The 25,512-nt window shown below is 35.8% G+C and overlaps 1 protein-coding gene across 1 annotated transcript in view; it reads left to right on the forward strand.

The window, feature by feature from the left end:
• The window catches only part of HFM1 (helicase for meiosis 1), a 55,487-nt gene extending 32,154 nt beyond the window's left edge, over positions 1 to 23,333 (forward strand). Inside the window, 21 exon segments of the mRNA XM_032217712.1 lie at positions 1,579 to 1,685; positions 3,886 to 3,902; positions 3,905 to 3,932; positions 4,358 to 4,455; positions 5,006 to 5,066; positions 5,068 to 5,135; positions 6,021 to 6,058; positions 6,060 to 6,107; positions 8,004 to 8,022; positions 8,025 to 8,086; positions 9,713 to 9,870; positions 9,960 to 9,972; positions 9,974 to 10,064; positions 10,172 to 10,223; positions 14,076 to 14,137; positions 14,911 to 15,029; positions 16,880 to 16,901; positions 16,904 to 16,961; positions 18,199 to 18,302; positions 18,885 to 19,007; positions 23,269 to 23,333. Of these exon segments, the coding sequence (XP_032073603.1) occupies positions 1,579 to 1,685; positions 3,886 to 3,902; positions 3,905 to 3,932; positions 4,358 to 4,455; positions 5,006 to 5,066; positions 5,068 to 5,135; positions 6,021 to 6,058; positions 6,060 to 6,107; positions 8,004 to 8,022; positions 8,025 to 8,086; positions 9,713 to 9,870; positions 9,960 to 9,972; positions 9,974 to 10,064; positions 10,172 to 10,223; positions 14,076 to 14,137; positions 14,911 to 15,029; positions 16,880 to 16,901; positions 16,904 to 16,961; positions 18,199 to 18,302; positions 18,885 to 19,007; positions 23,269 to 23,333 (1,413 nt within the window).
• Positions 23,334 to 25,512: the final 2,179 nt, after the last annotated feature.

The following is a 25,512-nucleotide window of genomic DNA, read 5'->3' on the forward strand; positions in this document are numbered from 1 at the left end:
TATTTATACACTTTATATGTCCTCCCATCTCATTGCAGTGACTATAAGTCAGGGGTGTCAACCTTGATTTCATTGAGGGCTGCATTAGAGTTATGTTTGATCTCAAGGGGTCAGGGTGAACGTGGTCAGAGTAGCATGGTCAGCTCGACATCACTCATGTCGTGGGTGCCTGTGGTGGTCCAAACGCTCTGCCAGTGAAAATGGGCTCCCGAGCTCTGTTTTCATCGGTGATGGCCTCCTGCAACCCTCTGCCAGCAAAAACAGAGCTCAGGACAGCTGCCCGCAACTCTCGTGAGCTCTATTTGGGCTGCAGCGGCCTCCTGCAACCCGCTGCCAGAGAAAACACAGCTCTGTTTTCCCTGGTAGAGGCACCATGGGCCAGTCCTTCACTGTTTCCAGGGTGGCCCCATGGGCCAAATCTAAGCACTTTGCAGGCTGGATCCAGCCTGTGGGCCTTGAGTTTGATACTCCCTGCTCTAGGTGGTATACAAAGTTAAAAACAACAATTTATACAACTTAAATCATATATGCCAGGTCAGAAACAGCTACACCAACTCATAATAAAACAACAGTAGCTGTCAGAGCTTGTTTAACCTCTTGGCTCAAATGCATGGGATGCTTTAAAAGCAGATTCTCTGCTTTTAGGGTGTTACATACTAGTATGTGTAAGGGACACAGTGGCGCAGTGGCTAAGATGCTGAGCTTGTCGATCAGAAAGATTGGCACTTTGGCAGTTCAAATCCCTAGCGCTGCGTAACAGAGTGAGCTCCCGTTACTTCTCCAGCTTCTGACAACCTAGCAGTTCAAAAGCACGTAAAAAAAAGTAGAAAAGTAGGAACCACCTTTGGTGGGAAGGTAACAGCGTTCTGTGCGCCTTTGGCATTTAGTCATGCCGGCCACATGACCACGGAGATGGCTTCGGACAGTGCTGGCTGTTCAGCTTTGAAACAGAGATGAGCACCGCCCCCTAAAGTGTGAACAACTAGCACAAATGTGCAAGGGGAACCTTTACCTTATATTTGTGTTGGGACTCTGTTAAATGTACCAATATGTGGTATCTTGATACTTTAAATTTATATAAAATTAAGAAATAAATAATATTAATTGCAGCAGCAATGTAAGCAATATATTTATTCTTGAATTTTGGTTTGTAAATTTCTCACTACTTAACATTAACCCATATTACAAGAATGTATTATGTTTCTTCCTGCTGCTGCATATTAAAGTGTCCAACTGTATTCCAGAAAAACTATAGACTATTCTTCCAGGCTTAGTAATAAAACAACATTATCCAATGCATGTCTGTTCAAAAGTAAATTCTACTGAGATCAATACATTCTCTTTCACATAAATATGGATAAGCTAAACAATCATATAAAATAACAACAAATTAAAATACTAAATTATACCTCCATCAAGTCTTATGAACCATTAAAACTGAATTGCCAGAGATAATTCTGAACCTATTTCTCTGCAATTACATCCAAGAAATTAGACAAATTTTAAAATAAGTGCTTAAAATATATTTAAATAAATAGAACAAAAATAGAACAAAATTAATGAAAGAAATTATTACAGGTTGAATTGATATCTGGTTGCAGTGAATTTTCAGACATCAAGTTAAGAACAAATGAGAAAAAAGTACTTAATTCCTTGAACAAAGACAAGAAGTGGATGAACATAAGGTACAAGATTAAAATTATTTTTGACTAAGAAGTAATTTTAATTACAGCAATACTTTTGTCTTCTGCATAGTGTATGTACTTAAAACCTATACATTAAGTTACTATAAATTCTATCCTACTTACAATTAATTCTATTTCACATTGGAGATGTCAGTGCCTGGAAAAAAACCTTTCCTTGTCATGTCCTTTACCTGCTATTCCGGCAAGAGCCCCAAATTCAGAAGGACTTCCAGTTTGTAAACCTACTGTTGTTGGAGAAATACAATCCCATCAAGAATCTGATAATATTTTTTAGTAGGCTTTAACCCAAAATTGCTTGGATTGAGTCTGAATCGGTTTTTCCCCTTCTAAGTCTCCCAATACCAGGTCATTACATCTATCACAGTCATGGTGAACCTTTTTTGGCTCATGTGCCAAAAGTGGTGGGAGCGCTGGGGCGTCGTGCACAGGTGTGCCACACCCATAATGCTTTGCACGCCCCAGTGCACATGAGCGCATGACCAGCCCCCCCCATTTTTGCCGTGCTTTTTTCGCCCTCCCCAAGCTCCAGAGGCTTTATAGGAGACTGGGGAGGGCGAAAACTGCCTCCCCCCAGAGGCCCTCCGGAGGCTTCAGGAGTTTCCCTGAAGCCTCTGGAGTGCAAAAAACCAGCTCTATGGGCAAACTGGAAGTTTGGGAACGGACTTCTGGTTTGCTCATAGGGCTGGTTTTAGCCCCCTGGAGCCTTCAGGGGCCTCCAGGAGGCTTTCCTGAAGGCTCCGGAGGGCAAAAAACAACTCTATGAGCAAACCAGAAGTCACTTCTGGGTTGCTCATAGGGCTGTGTTTAGCCCTCCGGAGCCTTCAGGAGCCCTCAGGAGGCTTCCCTGAAGGCTCTGGAGGGCTAAAACCAGCCCTAAGAGGAAACTGGAAGTCTGTTCCTGAACATCCGGTTTGCCCATAGGGCTGGTTTTTTTGTGCTCCGGAGGCTTCAGGGAAGTTCCTGAAGCCTCCGGAGGGCAAAAATGGCCTCAAAAGAAGGCCGAAGTCCAGCTGACAGGGCAAGCCTCGTGTGCCCTGACAAATGGCTCCGCATGCCACCTGTGGCACGGGTGCCATAGGTTCGCCATCACAGTTCTATCAGATATCCTATTTGGTAGGTGATACAAATTTGTATCATTCACAGGTTGATATTTTCTCACTGTGAACTGAAAGATAATCTCCCCCAGCAGCATTGCATGGATATTAAATAACATTAAGGGAAGGACTGAGCTCTGGAATTCTTTATACTTGAGGGACCAACCTGTTGCTGCCAAGTGCCAACACAGAATAGTACCTTCCTATGCAGACAGCTGTTCATTGTCAAATTGAACACCCCGCTCTCCACAGAGGGGGAAGGGATATGATATCATTTATCTCCAGTCTACAACACAGTCCTTTCAACAATTCCAAGAAGGCTCCATTTGCACTACTCAGGTGACCCTGAGGACACAGATAAACCTCCAGGTGGCCTCAACGACTCTCCAAAAGAATGCAAATGACCAATTGTCTGCATGGAGTATAAATCCTTCCATTCCCCACTATCCAGCCAGAGCTGAACAAGCTTCAGCTGAAGATGAGAAGTGATGAGAAACAAAACGTCTTCAAAGAAAAAGTAGAAAGTCCAGTTGCCTCTTGAAAAAGCACCTTTGGGACAAATGACTTGGATGACTTGGATGACTGAGAATCTCCATAAACAAAGTAGATAAGCAAGCCTACTCTGCTGATTGTATCACAAAAGAGTAAGCTCAGATGTTCAGTTGTACTCACCCCAGGAAATGTCCAAACATCTCATCTGTTTTTGAGAGCTCTCACAAATGAGGAGTTCACTGGGGTGGGGAGCCATACCATTAGAGCTTTCAATGTTAAAATGCTCACATATGAAGCTGTAAAGTATGGAGAAAATTTATTTTCCCAGAGATTGGCAAATTCCCATCTCAAGTCCACATAGCTAAAACTGAAACAGCACAATTCAGGAGCACCTGGAGGGTCACAGGTCTTATAAACCGGCTCTGAAACTATAATTCTACAGTATATAGTTATAAATAAATCTTACTGAACTCTTATTTATGTGTATAATACTGCATAACTTCTTGATAATGAGAAATACATCTCATTTTATGTTCTAAATTATGTCATATATTTAGTACAAGTAAATAAAAATTTATATATTTTATGTACAGATATCCAATGGAAGGAAAAATAAAACAAGAGAAATGAAAGTAAACTGGTAATTATTTTATACAATATATTATTATTTAAAATGGTAACAAGAGTTTTTGGTGAATTATTGTATGGCATTTCCTTATACTCCATCCTCTCTAGATTTTACTAGAGCTGTGATGGTGCAGTGATTAGAATGTAGTACTTGCAGGCTAATTGGCTGACTGACAGCTGCAGCAGTTTGGCAGATCGAATCTCACCAAGCTCAAGGTTGACTCAGCCTTCCATCCTTCTGAGGTCCAGTAAAATGAGGACCCCAGATTGTTGGGAGCAAAATGCTGACTCTGTAAGCTGCTTAGAGAGGACTGTAAAGCACTGTGAAGCAATATATAAGTTTAACTCACTGATTTTTTAAAAATCAGTGGATTTACTGTTTATAATATTTACACATTGGTGTTTTCAATATTTTGAAATTTTATACTTCTTTTTCAGTCTTATTCAGGCACAGCTAGGATGCATTCCCATACAAGATTTCACCTTGACGCAAGATATAGGAAAGACTTTTTAGAAATGCATAAGACTTACAAAATGTATGGTAAAATTTAAAATTACTCTTTTCATTATATATTTGCTGACAGCTAATCCTTATTTAGTGACCACAAATGGAATTGGCACCTCAGTTATTAAGTATAGTGGCTGCTAAGTAAAACAATGCAATTTTACAATGTTCATTGTTCCTTTGCTTGATAGACCTACAAAGATTGGACACAAAGGTATTTTTTGTAATCACCATCGTAACTGGAGGTTGGCCACTAAATGAGGCAGTCGCTAATTTAAATTTCTAGGGCCACCATTTTCTAATAAGTTTGAGTGCTATATATAAGAGTAAAAAAGAGAAGCAATGTGTTTTTAACAACAACAATAAAATAACAATAAGCTTATATCTGTGATGATAGTTGTGATACCATCAAACATCTACATCTTCCTATTCCAGGTCCTTGAAAAGAAATTCAAAAAAAAATAATGCCAAATCCATCTGAACCTCTGGCTGACTGAATAGAACTGTATAATGATATATACATGAGCATGTATTTTTTTCTACCTCTTCCTCTTTTTACACTTATTTCTTTTCTTATGTAGGGTTATCTGAATTTCTGGCTACCCATCAAAACAACTTTATTGTATTACTTAACGCTTTGATTTAGCGAAGTGCTTCAATGTAGACTTTGGGAAAATTCACTCTATGTAGCCAAACAGTTAGAAAAAATTGGTAAGTACCATAAAAATATTCAACTCAGGATACAATACAAAAATTGAACTTTTTTTGTATTTAGGGTAAAGTCCACTAATTTGTTATTATAATAGGATAGAAATTATTGTTCTACTCCATCCTCAGATTGGACAAGGCTCGCGATATTGAGGAAATTTAAATGCAGAAGATGTGTGTTTCATGTACATTAAATATCACTTGTGAAATGGTCAGAATCTATGCATGTTTTTTAGATCTTTCTTATATTAATATAATGCTTTATAAAAGGAAGTGACAACTATGATGAGAATATTGTATAGCAGTATGTTATACATTAGAAGTACAAACTGCATAATAATATTGAGGATGATTCCTACATTTTTATTGTTTTTAAATATCAGATTTTTTAAAACATACAGGTAATACTTGCTTAACAACCCAAATTGGGATGTAATATTGGTTGTTGAGCAAAGCAGTCATTAAACAAGACACCCACGTTGACTGTTTTGCTCAATGATTGAAATCCTAGTACTTTCAGTTGTGGTCATTAAGCTACCTCACAAGTTATAAAGTGGATGGTGAACCACCACATCATGCTCCAGTTGGATATTGTTGGTGCTTTGAAACTTTGCCAACAATCTCTGCTGTGGTTGCCTTTTTTTCCCTATTACCCTGAGCTTCAGTCTAAAACACCTCCAGGGATAAGCACCAAACTGCAGCCTAGTCAAATCTCACCATCCTTAAACCAACCAACTGCAGCACCCTGACAGATGACCATTTTGAAATATATTTTAGAGTAGATGCTTATTTAAATGATATTCTATATTTGCTTATTAGTAAAAAAGGTAAGTTATGAGGAAATGCAACTTGACAAATTAATCTTTAGCATATTTCTATTTTCAATAGGCATGAGTTTATCAAATGCAATGATGAATGCAGGACTGGACGTCCTTTAAAAAAATAGAAGATACAAATGCAAGAGAGCTTGAATTGGTATTATTTTAAATTTTTATGTTGTGTGTTACATATATGTTACATATATGTTTTATATTGCTCACATATCTGATTTGTATTCTGATATTTTCTAAATAAATCATATATATTATATATCATTATATATTATATATATACTATATATATATATATATATATATAGATTATTTTTTATTTTTGTTTCTATATATATATTTAAAAGTCACAACCCCTGGTATGCCCAAATATGGGAGGAAGGTCACACTTCATTCTCTGTCCTTCGGCTCGTCACAAGAGGACCCTCCAGACAGCAACCCACTATTTTTTACTGTTGCCTTTTTGTTACATTGTTATATTTGTGCTGATAAATAAATAAGGGAGACTAGTATCGATCTATTTCAAGCTATTAGTTAGCTCCATCAGCTAGCCATACCCTTGCTGGGAATCGAACCTGGGCTCTCATTGCTCTTAGGCAGATGTGTTAACCAGTGAGCTACAGAGCTCGACTCTTATCAGCCAGGCCAGGGGTGAAAGGTATATATTTAAAGTCACAACCCCTGGTATGCCCAAATATGGGAGGAAGGTCACATTTCCATTCTCTGTCCTTCGGCTCGTCACAAGAGACCATCCAGACAGAACCCCAATATTTTTTACTGTTGCCTTTTTGTTACATTGTTATATTTGTGCTGATAAATAAATATTTAGACTAAAAATAGACTTTAAATATATACCTTTCATATATATATTGAAGGAATGCGCAGCTGTTTTTCCAGTGAAACGTGTATTTCCCATCTGCAGAAGTGGTAATAAGGGGAGTTCTCTTTCCTCTATAGATTTCCCTATACTTTCAAAAACTACTCCAGATTTTTTGATAAGCTTGTAGGGAGTAGAGGTAGAAAAATGAACCCAAGACTTTCTATACATACTACACTAGATTTATTCTGCCTGAGAGTGTATATAATATTCTAGAAAAATGTATTGAATTATGATATAAGCAGTATTTATAACATTCTATTCTGTGAATTCATAGTTTTTCACATCTAGTTACTAGAATAGTAAGGTATCTAAGGTGAGGAAAACAGAAAAGGAATTTATGCTGCCAGAATTGCAGAATCATCTGTAACTGATAGAAGAGTTGAACAAATATGTAAATTACTTGTTAAAGCTGTAGTACACAAACATAGCGTTTTTACCATTCTTATTTCATTTGATAAATGCAAACAATGGATAACTGCAGTTGGTGGAGAATGGCAGCCGAAAGTAAGAAAAAAAAATTAATAGAAGATTGAATACGGGAAGTTTATTAGATTATCCTGAAGGCATTTCCAGATAGCCAGTTTTGTGTCCTGTCCTCCAACCTGTAAGATGGGGTATAAAAGGTCAGAAAGTGTTTGCTCTGTTTACATAGCTAGTCCTGTACTCTGCCTCATTAATGGGTTGGAGAATTGTGCTTTGAGTTTCCTGCTGGGGCAAGTTATATTGCAGTGACTATTGGATTTATTCCCTGACCAGATTGCTGCCTCTAACTATGTCCTCAATATGGATGTGCAAAATACCATATATCATGCAAGGCTTGTATTAGAGAAGATTGAAAACAGCATTTCGACATCTGTTTGTAAGAATCTGAAGTTAATTGTTTCAGTAATAGGCTGGGGATGAGGGAAATCTGCATCAAGATTCATTTTATTAAACATTTGACAAGGCATTTTCAAGTCAATGATAGGTTTGTGCGGATGTGCCCTAAGCAAGACAGACAAACTGACCTAAATTATCCCAAAATGCACTGTTGCATGTTGCTTTATTTAACAATGCTAACAATGTAGTGCTAGGAAGCTATGTTTTGTAAATGGCTTTATGTTATGTTTAGCAAATATTGTTCTATGTTAATCTGAATGCTATCTGAATTTAAAATTCTAGATTTTGACCAGACATCCTCCTTTGGAAATCAGATTAAAGAATCAGTAGCACACCTTCCAAAATATAAACTTAACATAGAGCAGGTATATGTTTGTTTTGTGTTCCCGCTACAAAACACTAAATTGAAAAGAACATTTAGAAGAAACTCTTCTTCCTAAGGTTTTGTAAATATTCATTAAGTACATTTGTGATTTAGGTGCTGTAACTAAATAAAGTCGTTCAAACTATGGAGCCAATTGTCATTATGATGTACTAGAATCAAATAGCTACTACAGTATGGAGAGTGATAGACTAGAAAAACTAAGATTTCTAATCATAGATTGGAAAAATTGAGTTCTGTGGCAAGAACAGCAGATGCTTTATTACATGTAGCAAGATAATATCATTTGGTCATACTGACTGCCACATCACTAATGAGTGACATTCGCTCTTAAATGGTCTAACTCTGCATGGATTATTTATATCTATACCATAGAATTAGCAAGAATGATGTTAGAAACTAGATATAGCAACTACTTAAGAGGCATTTCCTCACAACCCATGTTTTCTCCTGAGTTTGAATATGCCTTGCTTTTCTAAATGCTGGTTAATACCATGGGCATATATAATAAGGCAGTGATGGCTAACCTTTTTCTAAAGGTGTGTCAAAACTGTGTGCGCATGCGCTATCGCATAGGCATGTGTACCCACCCACCTGCACATATGTGAGCGACCCCCCTTCTTAGGCATGAGCAACCACCCCCACCGTGCATACACGAGCGACCCCACCACCACGCATGAATGAGCGACCCCCACCCAGGGGGGAGGAATTTTCACCCTCCCCAGCTCTGAAGGCTTTCCTGAAGCTTGGGCAGGGCAAAAACAGCCTCCCCAGCCCTCCCCTTTATGCCCTCCCTAGGCTTCAGAAAAGCCTCCGGAGCCTGGGGAGGGTGAAAAACAGGCCCAATGGGCCAACCAGAAGATTGTTGCTTCGAGTTGGTGCGTTGGGCCTGTTTTCCCCCCTCTCTAGGCTCCGGACGCTTTCCTGAACCCTGGGGAGGGCAAAAACGGCCTCCCCAGCCTTCCGGAAGGTCGAAAATCAGCTGGGCGGCGCTTGCATGCGCGCTGGAGCTGACGGCTGCCAAGGGCTGCTGTCCCAGCAAATATGCCTCTGTGTGCCACCTGTGGCACGAGCCCCATAGGTTTACCATCACGTCAGTAAGGCAAGTGCAAGGGAAATTATACATGAGTGACAACATCATCGTACAAATGCATCATCATACAACTAGAGGTGATACGATAGCAGTCTTCCAGTATTTGACAGAACCTCACAAAGAAGAAGGGGACAACCTATTTTCCAAAGCACTTGAAGGCAAGGCAAGAAGTAATGGTTGGAAACTTACAAAAGAGACATCCAACCTAGAACTAAGGAGAAATTCTTGCCTTCAGCTTGCTTCAGAAGTTGTGGTTGCTCCATCACTGGAGATTTTTAAGAAATGATTGGACAACCATTTGTCCAGAATAGTATAGGATCTCCTATGCATCAGACTTTGGAGTCCAATTATATAATGGTAGCATTCGGTAGAATGGCATCATTACATATGTGTCATAACATTGAAATAGCTTAGCATGGTATCTGACTCCAGCCAATATTAATCTATTCATATTTATTTACCATATCATATGTGAAAGCTAGTTTTTTTTGTAATTGTATTTCATTTATTTTCAAGCTGACAAAGTACAATGAAGGAGTAGCTGAAATCATAGTGACAATCATATTAACCAACTTTGAACAGATGCAGATAAAAAGAACTGCTCCAGATTCTCATTATGCAACCCTCGTAATAGGAGATAATGATAATAATGTGGTTTTTAGACAAAGAATTATGTGAGTAAATTTAAATTATTTTGAAACTTTAACAACTGTGCATTTTTGTATATTTAATTTTAAGCTATTGATTCATTATATACTTGCAGGGATTCTGCTTTGCCTGAAAACTGGAAATGGGACTAAAAAGATTGAAGTGAGAAGAGCTGGTAAATTTGATGAGCTTAATATAAATCTAATCAGTTCTGAATATGGTAAATTAATTATGGATTTGGGTTTTAAAAATAAGTCTACTAAGTTTTTAAACTGGAACGTCTTGGGTTTTCATGTTTCTTAAATTAACTATATGCTGATTTTACAGTGAAACTGCATTCTGCTTTACATTATATTGTATCATGGAAAAAAGTCATCCAGTGAATTTGAACAAAAAGTAATGGAGATCTGAAACAAAAGTTATTTATTGAAATATTTTAAAACAATGATCACTAAACTGTCTGAGAAGCCCAACAATAGATTGACAATGGTTGTCATAGGAATACGACACATTTATAACTGCGTTGTAAGAATGGAGTCTTGGAATGAGGTTGAAGTTTATAAAACTAGTTTAGTCTAGTGGTTAAGCCTCTAGGCTAGAAACTCTGGAATGTGAGTTCTAATGAACCTTAGCCATGAAAGGCCAACTGGATGACTTTGAACCAGCCACTCAGCCCAACCTACCTCACATAGTGGTTTTTGTGGGGAAAGTAGGAGAAAGGATATTCTTCACCTTGAGTTATATATAAAAATAATAATAAATGTAATAAACAATACAATAATTAACATTTTACAATATTTTATTATAAAAGTAATAAAAACAAAACTAGGATTATTTTTACAATGACAAGTAAACATTATGTGTGTGTAAAATTTACATTTTATCTAGCATATAGCTTCTAGATCATGTAATCTATAAAAAGTGCTATTGTTACCTAATAGAAGGCATACCTATATTTTCTTCCACTCTCTGCTGCCTTGTTGGAACATACAATCAATAGAAAAGAAAACATTGGAAAGAGAAAAAGAGAGAGGATCAGTGAAATATATGTTTCAATATTTAAATTAGCTTTTAATCCAGTACTACATTCTTATATAGTATTAACATACAAAATGCATCAATTGTAACATTCTGTTTACAAGAAAGTGGGATATGCATTAAAATTATTTTTTCTTCTGTTACACATATACACACACATACACAAACACACACACACACAATTTAATTATATATGTATACAGTGGTGGTTTTCAAATTCTTTTAAAACCTCTTCTGTAGGTGTGGCCTGCTTTGTGGGAGTGGTTTTGCCAGTCATGTGACCGGGTAGGAGTGACTTGCCAAGCCATATGACTGAGTGGGAATGACTTGGTAGTCATGTGACTGGGTGGGGCGTGGCTAACTTGTAAAATGTGGTGAAACTCACTAAAAAATGCTCTTGCTTAGCAACCAAATGTTTGGCTCAGAAACTCTGGCATTTGAAGCATGCAAGTCTTAAAGCTGTCAAGTTACAAGACCCTTGCACCCCTAACCTTTTAGGAAAAAAAATCCCAGGGGTGTTCAAATTGGACAGCTTTAAGACTTGTGGACTTCAACTCCCAGAATTCCTCCTCCAGTCATGTTGGCTCAGGAACTCTGGCACTGAAGTGTGCAAGTCTTAAAGCTGTCAAGGCCTTGCACCCCTAACCCTTTAGAAAAAAAACCCCAGGGAGGTTCAAACTTGACATTTTTAAGACTTTAAGGTTTAGATAGGACTCTTAGAGGTGGGTGGGGGCGATTGGTGAGCCAGCCAATCAGTGAGCAGCAGGCGGGACAAACATGGTGTGGACGGGCAGGGGGAGGGAGCTGGAACCAGTTTCTAAACGGCATGGTAGATTTGTGGAACGTCTTCTATAGAAGAGGTAGAACTGGCAGGAATCCTCCCCTGCATGTATATAAATATAATTTTCTTCCCTATAGTTGGCTGGAGATTCAGCAGAAATATAAACCATTTTACTTGGGACCAAAGAGGTTTGGAATCATGATCACTCATGGAAAATCTGATAGCTCTCAGATATCTTCAATAGGGTCATCAAAATTAAGAACAAGTAAGGTAAGCAAAAATTATATATTAAATATTTATTGTTAGCAGCAGAATAGATTTTAGCTACGTAAGTGTTTTATGTCAGAACCTGGTCTGATGGTGAATAATGTATGACATAAAGGGTACAGGCCTACTTCAGAAATTTTTGATTGCAGAATATTAAAATAATTATGATAAGAGTCGGCAAACAAAATCAATGTGCTTTTGGGTTTAATATTAAAAATGCAAATCCTACTTATTTAGTAGGCATTTGAAATTTGCCAAAGATATTCTCTGTGATGATACAAACTCTGGCTTAGATATGTTGATGACACTTTTGTGATTTGGCCACACGGGAAAGAAAAACTGGACAACTTCCTCACACATCTCAACAGGCCTACACCCCAAAATACAATTCACTAGGGAAATAGAAGCAAACAAGCAACTTCCCTTTCTGGACATACTAATCTACAAAAAACCCAATGGCTCCCTAGGACACACCATCTACCAGAAAAAATACACACCAACCGCTACTTAAACGCACAATCCCATCACCACCCCTGCGCAGATCAACTCTGTAGCCAAGACCCTCATCTCCAGAACCAAACACCTAGCTGACAAAGACCACCTGAAAACTGAATTACACACTCTCACAAACGTATTAATCGCCAACAGATTCCAAAGAAAACAAACTACCACCTAATCCAAAGGCAGGCTCCCCCCAAGAACCGAGACGCAGAACAGGACAACTGCATTGCCCTCCTCCCTTACATCAAAGGCACTACAGATACAATCAGCAAAATTCTCCACAAACACAATATCAAGACAGCCATCAACACTGACCAAAAATAGCCAACATCTTAAGAAACCCCAAAGAAAAAAATCAGCTAAAAAACCAAGGAGTCTATGAAATACCATGCAAAATCTGCCCTGCAACATACATAGGACAACGAACAGGAGAATAAATGCACGCATCGCAGACTACAAGAACGCAGTAAAAAAAAAGAAAAAACTTCCTCCCTTTTCTAGCACTTTAAAGCTACAGGATATGAAATTAATTTTGAAGGAACCAAATTAATCTCCAAAACTGAACACTTCAACAAGAGAATAATTATGGAAGCTATCAAAATAGAGAAACACCCCCACAACATGAATAAACGTGACGATACCTCCTGCCTACCAGACATCTAGAAACCAGCCCTAGTCAACAACGAGCCCCACCCACCACCCAGGTCACAACACAAAACAACAATGGACACACAGCCAGCACGAATCAGCACCAATCTACCAATCATGATACAACCACACAGCCAATCAATCCACTTACTGAAACAAAGCCAGCACTCTACACACCCCCACCAAGATTTATAGAAAGACAGCAGCTCCGACCACACTTTAAGCCGAAAACACCAGCCTGAAGATGGTGAGTGAGACCTCGCCAAAATGTTGCCAAGACAATCTCAATCTTACATGGAAAAGACCCAAATACAACAAGACCAGCACATATATCTATATCTATATCTATGTGTGTGTGTGTATCTATCTATCCATCTCTATCTCTCTATCTCTCTCTATCTATCTATCTATCTATCTATCTCTCTATCTATCTATCTATCTATCTATCTATCTATCTATCTATCTATCTATCTATCTATCTATCTGCTATTATAATATATATAATGATTCCTAATGTATATGTTTTTGTGTTTTTGAATCTGAATATTTTAGTTGGTTTTTATTTAAATTGTAATATCCTCAGATATATTTTCCAGAGATAGCCTTACTGAACACAGTGGGATTTAATTTGGTACAAATTTTTTAGAAACAGAATGTCTTATTCTTTTGTTCTGACATTGAAGTGTCAGTATATATACATGTAAATTATGGATAAATTCACTTAAATTATAGTAAACATTTAGTAGGCTTATCACCTACTAAATACTGTTTTCCTACACGATCATTTTCAAATGGTTTTCTTCATGATCTTCTTCATTTACATATTACCTTATAGAATTTGTGGAAAAAAACAGTAAAATAATCTGCTGCAATTTTTCACTGATTACCATGTATTTGATTCTGATATAATGTTTAAAGTTTTTTTTTTCTTTTATGTCATCAAATTAACATAAAACAAAAGAAGCAACTTGTAGCCAAGAATCGCTAAGCATAAAGAATGGGAAATAGAAAATGCAATCCCCACTGCAAAAATAAAGAAACTTGTGGACATGACTGTTGTGAGTTTTTTTCTTATAGTAACTTATGAATGATACAATCTACATGTAAAGCATTATGACAAGGATTCACTCAGCCTCTTGAGTTTAGAAATGTGCACATGCTCATAAATGTAAACACTTTTAAAAATGGGTACATTGGAGGAAGTTTACATTTGGAACAAGACAGATTCTTAATGGAGTACAACAGTCGTCCCCAACCTTTCTGGCGACAGGGAGTAGTTTCATGGAAGACATATTTTCTCTGAATGAGGAGTGATGGATGGTTTCATATGCAACTAGATCCAGCACATGCACAGGAGAAGTTTTGCTTGCTCACCCTGCTGCTCACCTTCAGCTACACAGCCCGATTCCAAACAGGCCTGGTACCAGTCAATGGGCCAGGGGTTGGGTAACCCTAGTGTACAATACATACCCAAAACCCACAAACTTTTAAAATGTGCATCTGGAAGAGTAACATTAAAAAATAGACCACAAATCAATAAAAATGAACAGGTTATCATTATAATTTACTCATAACTATGATATATGCCTCATAGCTTCCGGGTTGTTTTTTTTTTTTTTTTTGGCATTAAAAATGGATTTAGGAATTATTTAGAAATAATTGGTACATGCATTGTTGCCAATAAAATGGAAATGGTTGGCTGTTGTTACACAAGAGTTTATTTGAAACATCTATGAATTATTTTTCTTTTGTTTCTAGTTTTCTGTAACAAAAATAAAATATAAATATAAAATGAATATATTTATATATATATATATATTACATTTTTAAGGTAAAATTGGAGTTTCAGAGAAATCTAACATGAAGAATGACTCAGCTTTTTCTTCATATCTTACTGACTTAAGAAACAGGAATGCTGAATCTGCCATTCCCCCAGTCAAGCGACTAAAGGTATATGAATTTGAAAGAATATGTGTGCCCTTTTAAAATAAAATAACTATTTGAAATTAAGAGCATTTTTGTTAGTGAAATATAATATCTAATGTTGAATATTTCCTGTGAAGAAAAAGGCAGAATATTATAGTAACATTAAAAATGTCTACAAAAAAGATTAAGGTGACAGTACAAATTACTCCAGAAAACCTATTGGAAAATAAAATAATAATAATAAATAAATTGAATAATAAACTAAGATTGGATATTGTATCTTATGCTACTATTTGCAGGCAAAAGTTTGATAATGCTTCTTGCCTGCCATCTAAGCAGGGTTTGGAGGATCAAGTTTATACTCTTTTCTTAAGATTTTACATTGCAATCATTTTTATTTCTAAGGAGTCGCCATCTAGTCTTCCCCTTTGTTTAAGTTAAATAAATTTACAGATTTCAAACTATTCTTTCCTTTTGTAGGAGTTTTTTTCTACCATAAAATGATTACAAGTATAATAGTGAGTGAAATATAATAAATTATATTTCTATAATACATTGTAATAATAAACTGTAAATAGAATTATAGCCACCCTTTGTTTGTTCTTTGCATAATTCAAAGCTGCCATTCACTAAAATCATTATCAACATTCCAAATCAATCTATTCCCATATAAAGGCCTTTTCACTGAAGGTTATATCCTGCTATCTATTATGTTAGTTTAGTACGTGTTGGTATCAAGTCCCAAAGGTGCTTTTTCAAGGGGAAACTGGACTGTCTGGTTTTTCTTTAAAGAAGTTTCACTTCTCATCCAAGAAGCTTCTTCAGCTCTATATATTGGACTTGTGGAGGAAGATTCGAAGGACCCACCTGCAAAAGGTAATTCAGTATGTTGTACTCTCAGAAATGAACTTAACCATCCAATTAGAGCTAAAGAAGCTTCTTGGAAGGGAACCAAAACGTCTTCAAAGAAAAACCAGAAAGTCTAGTTGCCTTTTGAAAAAGTACCTTTGGGACAACCATGACCTGAATGACCGACAATTTCCATAGACATGTTTGTAGCAAGATAGTTTTCAGCTTCTGGATCGAAGTCTGAAAGAGAAAAATAGGTCCGAAACATCACCCAGCTGGCTTCCAAGGGAGGATTAGAACTCCTTGCTCTTAATCTTAACCCTAATCTTAACCATAGAAAACTTTCAATCCAAAGATAAGTAGATCTTGCTCTTTGCTCTACACCCATACACAAAGAGCTATTTTCTACCATATAAAAACATCAAGTAGAAAAAAAAATGTTCATAATAGAATTAGTTTTTTAAATTGTGGTTTGTTTATTTTTTTCTAGTTGTATATAAGAAACAAATATAAGTGCCCCTGTATATAATAATAATAATAATAATAATAATAATAATAATAATAATAATAACTGGCGCATAATACACCAATCTGGCGCATAATACACCAGACATCACACTGGTTGAGAAAAATAAGGTCACAATCATAGACATCGCACTACCAGGTGATAGCAGGGTCGCCGAGAAGGAACATGAAAAAATCGCAAAATACCAGGACTTAAAAATCGAAATTCAACGACTATGGCACAAACCAGCAGTGGTAATTCAGTGGTAATTGGCACACTGGGTGCTATTCCAAAAGCACTGGAATTACATTTTAAAACAGTTAAAAATTGACAAAATCACCATCAGTCAAATGCAAAAAGCTGCACTGCTTGGAATCTGCACGCATATTACGAAAATACGTTACGACGTCCTAGGCCCCTGGGTGGGGGCCCGACTAGTAACCAATGCCAAATCCGGCGAAACAACTGGCCCACTGTGATACAATTGTATAATAATAATAATAATTTTCTACCCTTTTAGATGCAGATGTCAAATAAATCTCAAAAGTCAATCTTAAACAATTTAGTTATATTCCAAAAGCTTCTCTTCCAGGATTGCCAAGGTATTGTAGTAACAGTAAGAGTCATCTATCATCATGGTCTCTTTATTTCAGCTAAAGATTGATAAGACATAAATAGAAAAGTCTGGTACAATCTAAAATATAATTGTCAACTTCTAAGCGTTGCCATGAAAATTATCAGGTTGGCACTGGAGGGAGGATTCCATGCATCCCTTTGGCCAGAGTCGGGTCTCATATATCTACAATCTAGTGGCGAATATGAGTTATGATGCATGACAGAAGGGAGGAGGTAGAGGGGTAAAGTTCAAATGCAATTAAGCGAAAGCCAGTTTAGGCTCCACAGAAGATCAAGCCAAGATGTTGATCCTAATAAATGATGTTTTTTGTTTGAACTTTGTCTCAAGGCTCGTAAATTAGTTAGGTCATCTCTTGGGAACTTGGGAATAATAACATTAACAGTTAATGTATGACATGTCTTTAATAAGAAATCTGGATTTGACGTAGCTTGATCACTATAGCACAACATTTGAATGTTAAACAATGATTTCAGGATGTCTGTGATTTAAGAAATCACAGATAATTGATCTGGGGGGCAACGCAGTGTTTCCAAAAATAATTAATTGACAACACAGTTCTGCATAGAATTTACATCTTAGAGAAACATATTCTAGTGTTTCAGTTTTATTTGAACATAAGGGATTCCTTTATAACTGCCATCTATAACTGCAGAAGGAAGGGCATTAAAACATGCTTGGAAAATGAATATAAAATAACTTGAATAAATAGTATGTGGGTTATGGTCTTGTTGATATACTGAGGAGACAATATAATCTGGGGTTGTTGCTAAATTACTGTGTACTGAAGTTCAATATCTGGAAGAAATTAAGAGGCATGTCAAGCTGAAGCGCTGTGTTAGTTATGACTATACTGTATATTATCTAAATTTAAAGTGAATACTCCTAAAGTAGGAAAGGCAGAAGCGCCATGGGGGGAAGAGAGATAGAATTTAAGCCAATAAATACACATAACAGGAGGTGTTTTTCAGAGGAAGGGCTAAAAACACAAGGCATAAAGGTCCTTCCAGTTGCCCAGCTAAAGCAAGCAGGCAGTAGCAATTACAGGAAGATGCTGGAAATGCATAATCACTTTAGTGATAATGGCAATTGCATCAAGTTGTACTGTGTAGGAAAAAGCAATTGTTTGTTTTCTTTAATAATAATCTCAAATTTACTGGTTATTCACTATAACATTGATTCTAATTATTACATTTTTTCTAAAGATTAGAACATGGACAACATCCAAGATCTCCTTTACCAGAAGACATCTATAGTTCTAATGTCTGTCAAACATTTCAACTGGAACCTGAAGTTCGCAAAATGAATGGTACATTTCTAATGATTTTTAACATTTATTTTACATGGCCACAATTTAGTCACAGTTTCAATTCTTTTAATTCCTTTAGTTTCAATGATATAAATTAATTGCATTAAATACTTGGAAACATCATGCTTCTTCACTTCTTTATATGGTAACATACAGGAATAACTGGATTAACTTATTATCCCAAAATATTCTCATTTTGTAGGTTTTTTTTACACAAAACAATACATTTACTGCCCAAGCCAGTTTCATAAATATCTGAATATAAATATTCAGGTCAGTATATAGTAATTAGAAAAGCTTGTAAAATAAATGCAACCAAAAGCTCATTTTATAAATAAATATCTGCTCCCTATTAGAAACATGATGCTGCTTCCAAAAATGGTGTGTGTACATTCATCTCTCTTTTGTTTAAATTGGATACATTTATTTATTTTAAAAATGTAAGAAATTACATGTGGAATAGTATTGTATTTCAAATTTTAGGTTTCTTTCTATCAAGCAGTCTGATGAAAAGAATAACCTGACAATGAGCTCACACGAAAGTCTTGAAGAATCTTCAATGAGCAACTTGACCTGATGCAGATAAAAGCATCTCTTTGTTTTCTGAAACTTTGAATGTAAATTTTGAATTAGGAAATGAAATTTGGAGTGATTACAATGATGGGAATCACAGCAACGCTAATATGCAGAAGTTAAAAGATCCAGGTAAAAATTAAATGTAGTAGCTAATTTTAGTTTAAACTATTGAAGGAATATATGAATCAATATTAGCTTCTGCTTATATTATTGTATACTATCAGAAAGTAGTTGTTTTCTAGCATAGCAAATTGTAACCTTAATACTGGACTGCAAATGTTATCTCATTGCTGTATCTCGCTTTCTATTCTTGGTTCAAAGCTAGGGACATTCTTGAAAGCTAGTAGAAGAAATTGTACATGGGAATATCAAGCTGCATATATAAGGAACCAAACTAGGGAGTTTTCCTGGCTCATAAATCCTTAAAGCATTCTGCCAAAAAACAACTTGGCAAAGGGGGACTGTCACCCCCTACACAAGGCCAAAGGAATACTTCACAGATAAGGTAGACAGAGAGGAGCTTGAACAAAGAACGCTTTAAAGATCACGTTGGTAACAAATCTTTGTCCCTGATTGGATAAACTTTGTTTCTATCTGCCTAAATGTATTAATACTCTGAGCCACTCTTGCAGGGGGTGGCTATTCCTTACATGCATTTGTTTGTATGTTTTGGATATAGTTTTGTCATCCAGCTTTTGCTATGGCCATAAATAAAAGCTGATACTTTTTGCAAGCGTCATCTTGAGTCTCACACTTTGGCATTTCAGTGGCTCGGGGAAACTGCTGGAACCTTACATTATTGTACTAGTATTTTGAATATAAAATCTGCATTATTAGTTTCATCCAAAAAAGAAACCTCCCCAGTCACAAACACAGAGCAAAAAAATGTTTTTCACAAGTGACTAAAATATTATTTTTGTTTTATTTTGTTATAAATATATAACAGGGTAAATAAAATAATAGAGTACAATTTCTAAACATAACATACCATACACATAGTGGCATATCCGGATAATTTCTAATAATTGGAATACTGGAACCAGATACACTTAATTGTCATATCTGATTTTTTAAATATTGATTTTAGGAATATAGACAAGATGCTAAGAAGAAAGGTATACTTTGCAGTATAACTCTAACTCACAAATAAGCATCTGTATGATTGATTAGCTTTTGTTTTGATAAAGATCCTGTTTTGATTAATTTGTGGTAACTAAATTGAATATTAGTGCAAATATTTGGCAGAAATGCAGAAATGATCTTCCATTACTTTTTTTTACAGGATTACTTTTTACTTCCCAATTTAGGCTACAAGTGTTTGATATTTTTATCAAACAAAACCAACCCTATTTATCTTTTTTTTTTCAAAATCAGCCAAGATTTTATTATAGTACGAGACTAAAATGATAGATACGGTATATCAGATCGATTTCATTTATATTTAGATACTATTTGCAAGATATTTGGCATTATTTTTTTGTTTTAGAATCTTCTCCCCTGGAGTCCGGAAATATGTACATCCAGAATTTGAGAAAAAATACATCGTTTTGTCAAAACACTCAGGAAAAACCTCCTGGGGTACTTTTTAAAAGGTATCTATAATGTAATAAAATAACTACTTATGTATCTTCAGTTATGCTTGCATATACAAGATTTTCAAATGTAAATCCCCCAGAGATACACTATCCCACTTGTCTTCTGGCCGTCTCTAACAGACTGCTTTTGCATAGAAATATATGTTTATGATTTTTTTAAAAGCCATCCTTGTTCACAAGTGTAAGAGTTATATATGCACAAAAATTTTTTGTATGTAAATCCTTTCTCTTTAATGCCCTGAATCTTGGTATCAGATCAATCTTGTAAATAAAATTTCTGCAGAAACATTCTAAATGTACATATATTAAGAATGGAATGTGTGTGTGTGTGTGCGTGTGTGTATATTTCCTACTGTTACTAGCACCTTCTTATATGTTTAGAATGAAAATACTCCAAAATGTTACATAATTTATTGTGGTAGCATCTTGCTGTTTTTTAAAACCTTATAATCTTTTATTTTGCAGTATTTAATTTTGTTTAGATTCTATTTCATTTTTTTAGTTATTCTACAGAAAAAACAAAACCTGATATCTGTTTACAAAATTCTTACTTCCTTCACTGACTCCTCCATCCAGTAGCAAATTACTTTTAGAATGTGGAAATCAAGATATTGTAAGTGATAATTTACAAATTTGATAATTTACTTGTCTAACATTGTACTAAATACATATTGAAAACATGCCTGGTGTTTATTAGGTTTATTACCAATTTTGCCTGATAAACTTTTCTGACATTTATATGTTTGCATATGCATGACTGAGGCAGGATAGAAGCTGTAAGTACATTTTCTGAAAGATAGTTGCTGTCATGAAAAATTCAGAAGAAAGAAAGGGGTACAACACAGAGCAGAAATAGCCGAACATTATTTAGTGATTGTTGGTCCCAGTTTTACAAGAAAAAAGAATTGCAAACAATGGGAAAGCAAAGATTTTTACAGGGCTACAGGCAGCAATCCTAGGAATCTAGTTTATTGGTAAATATTGGGGAAAGTCAGTAGATTCTTGACTATGGGCCTGGGGTATTTCTGTTGTTAGGCAAAAGCCCCACTTTCAGAAGTGGCCAGCGGCACTGGGGAAGTTCATTATTAAGGAGACGCTAATCACAACTGCCTGACTATGATTAAAGATGATACCTTAATCACCTAGTTATAATTTCTATTGCAATTCTTTATTAAGGCTGCACTCAGGTTATAGCATAAGCAGTGAAGAGTATAAGAGTGACGTTTCTAGTCTTTGGTTAGATGGAATGAGGGGAGTCTCTCTGAAGACAGGGATGCTTGTTTATGACTCTGATGGAGTTAAGCACTGCCCAGGTCATATCCATTCTCTCTCTCTCTCTCTCTGGATGCCTTGGGATCAATGTGACCTCAAGGCCTTAGGTTCAGGGCATACCTCCTCACATTTTTGCTAAAGAAGTATCCATTTTAAGTTAACTAGGGCATTTTATAGGGAAGATATCTAGGAAAAAGATTACTTGTGACTTCATTGTTTACTTGATATTTGAATTGTGGTAGAGAGAAAAAGATTGGGAGATATTTTTTTTAATTTAGTGTCACTTTTAATACTTGGATCCTTTGAGAAATGTTCTTAGTGTAATATGGCATAAAATCACCCTAATATAATATTAGGCCTAGTGGTGGGATTTAATTTTTTTTACTACCGGTTCTGTGGGCATGGCTTGATGGGTTGTAGCAGGGAAGGATACTGCAAAATCTCCATTTTCTCCCGATCAGCTGGGACTTGGAAGGCAGAGAAATTGATGGGGGGCGGGGCCAGTCAGAGGTGGATATTTACCGGTTCTTTGAACTACTCAAATTTCCACTACTGGTCTCCAGAACTGTCAGAACCTGCTGAATACCACTTCTGATTAAGCCTTAAGTTTATATTTCCAAGATTCAATTGTGTAAACTTATGTAATATAGAAGTAAACCGTTGATCATATGATGCTAACTCCATCTACTTGTTTTGGGGGGTTTTGTGTTACAGTTTCGACTTCAAGAAGAATATAATCCACCAGAAAAGCTGAAAATGGCACAATTAACTACAACTTCAGAAACAACCTTGACATCTTACCAAGTTGCTGAAAAGGGAGACTTTTTTATTACTAACAGAACTATGACAAAGGGGGCTGATCTTAGGTATTAAAAACATTTTAGTAGAATCTTCAAACTTAACTTTTCATAATGGTTTCTGAACATGTATTTCAAAAGGCATAAACGCACAACTAACCAACTCCTTTTTACTCTCCTACTATATATTTCGACCTTCTCCCAGCATGGCTGCAAATCTGAACTCTCTGTAACTGCATATAGACACAGCCTAACTAATTTCTTTATTTCAGGCAACTGTAAAACATAACACAGAAGATTGCCTATTGCAATACACAGTGCTATGTTCTGTATGCTCCAAAGTATAGATTCTAAACTTCTTCTTCCTGACTGAGTTAATGGATATTTGACTGTTATCTTTACAGCCTTGAGAATGCTCATTGTTGACATAAGACAAAACATGCAAATTAAGGTTGTATAAAATTCATTTTCTCATGAATGAAATATTCTAGAAAATCCTGGAACCCTTTTTTCTTGCTCCAAACCAATATCAGGATCATTTTATTCTGAAATGATACAGTAGTTTCCAGGAGTAAATTCTCTGGTCAATTTGCACATCCTACTAATATTTATACTTTAGCACAATTATTTTGGTTTATTAGCTCTTCCATATTATGTTAAAATAGTAATTTTATAAGGTTTAATATAGTAAAAATAACATTTTCTTTTGTGCTTTCTTTGTCCTAGGCTATCAACTTGATGACAATGGGGATATTAAGCCTTTTCTTGGCATATTTGATGGCCTTTTCTAACACTCATAAACAAACTGTTTTATCGGTGGGAAGAATAAATCTTAATTTTGAGGGATCTTCAATGCTATTGAGCATTTTCTACTTTTTCGGTTTTTATAATAATTCATTGGTAGTCAATTTTGCTATATGGACAATAAAGTAATTACCAAAATGCTATATATTTACTTACATGCATACTTAATTTGTAATATTATTTAAATGTCAAAACGCTTCATTAGATAGATTGTACTCCAAATATACTATTTTTGAATTTTACGGTTTATTCTGGGAAAATAATATTATCTTTGCCAAATATATCTCTTAAATTAATATCTTTGTGAACTATTTCTTTTTATTGTTTCTTCTTTGGTCAGTGTGACAACTGGTGGCTACTTAGACAAATCCTGCAGTTTTCTTGGCGAGATTTCAGAAGTGACTTGCCCTTCCATTCTTGTTAGGACTGAGAGAGAATGGGACTAGCCCAAGGCTGCCCAGTTGGTTTTATGCATAAGGCAGGACTAAAACTCATGGCCTCAAGATGTCTAACTCAGCATCTTTAACCACTAATAATAACTATAATAGCTTTATTCTTAAATTATTACTGAAAAAAAATACTTCCCCCCCCATATTTTTCTAATCTATCAATTACTTGTATTGACTTTGCATTTTACAATTAAGTGTGTGTTTGTGAGTGTATTGTCATCTCTTTGTAGTTTTAAATACTATTATTTCCAATGGTTTTATTCAGCAATGTTAATTAAGAATGGGTTGGATCCAAATGTTTTCATGAATGTTTTTTTTTTTCTATCGTAGAAAAAGTTTTCTAAGAACAAAAGGAATCTCCTCATAACAGAACCCTTCTTTTATGAGCAGAATAAAATCTTTGGATTCAATCATATTTGCATCTTAATTGAAGAAGTAGACCCAGAATAATATAAAATATGTATTTTAATTGGCATTAGGATATTACCACATAGAATAGAATGGTATTTACAAAAAGCCATGAGCATACTGTAAATGTATGTATGTATGTTTCTCAGCTGCTCCTTCTGCAGATATTCTGGTGAGCTCTAAAAAGTCCTTCCCCAATATTAGAGCTACTTTGTAGTAGCTCATCAGTTCTACCTTACCATATTTTTGGAGTATAAGACGCACCTTTTTCCCCTCAAAAAAGAGGCTGAAAATCTGGTGGCGTCTTATACCCTGAATACAACATTTTTTGCCTCCTGAAACCCTGACACCTTCACCAAATGGCTGTGCAGAGCCTTTAGAAGCTTATAGAGTGCTCCTGGGGGCTGGCGGAGGGTAGAAATGAGCGGAAAATGAGCATTTTCTGCTCTTTGGGAGGTCCCCAGCCCCCATGAGCATTCTACAAGCCCCTAAAGGCTATTCATGCCCTTTTTTGAAAAAAAAGAAAATGGGCTTGTTTTCGCAAAAAACGAGCCGTTTTTGGGAGGTCTGCAGAGTGCAAAACTTTTTTTAATTGCCTCTTCAAAATCTTGATGAATCTTATACTCTGGTGCGTCTTATACTCCGAAAAATATGGTAATTTTTTAAAATGTACTAAAGAATAAAAGGCAGCACATACAATGATCTTTGGACATTTATGTATATGTGTCAATCATAAAAACAGAAAGGTATAGTTCTAAGAAGAACTGCTCAAATGTTTGTAAATATTCCATTGTCATTAACTGACTTACTATGTCTCCAGTTTGTATGCAGAAACTTAAGTGCAATCAATAGCTTCTTTGAAATGAAATTAAATTTCTCGAGTGTTAACGGAGCCAAGTTCTAACAAACTAATTCAGTGATCCAAATAGCCAAAGAAACAAGTCTTTTTAATTTTGGTGTGGCACCCGGTATACATTAGACTCAAATCTCTGTTCTTTCTTCTTTCTTTAGTCAAACCTATTACTTGTTCTTCTCTTCAGTCATCTGTTGGCCATCATTTCAAAATTAGATGTTAAAATGATTTGCAGCCTACTAGAGTTTCCCACCCTCATAGTGGAAACAATTTGATCAATATAAACAGATTTAGTTCTACTGTTTACTTAGCTACCCAGGAGAAAATCCAATGGCATAAGTGGGGCTTATTCTTAGTAGATATATAAGGATTATCAGTCCGACTCTTAGATGAAATGAATGGAATATTATCTTCCCACCTAACATTTTGGGTAGATTTTATATCAGATAGCACCTT

The sequence above is a fragment of the Thamnophis elegans genome, chromosome 5 (genome assembly GCF_009769535.1).
Source record: "Thamnophis elegans isolate rThaEle1 chromosome 5, rThaEle1.pri, whole genome shotgun sequence".
NCBI lineage: Eukaryota > Metazoa > Chordata > Lepidosauria > Squamata > Colubridae > Thamnophis > Thamnophis elegans.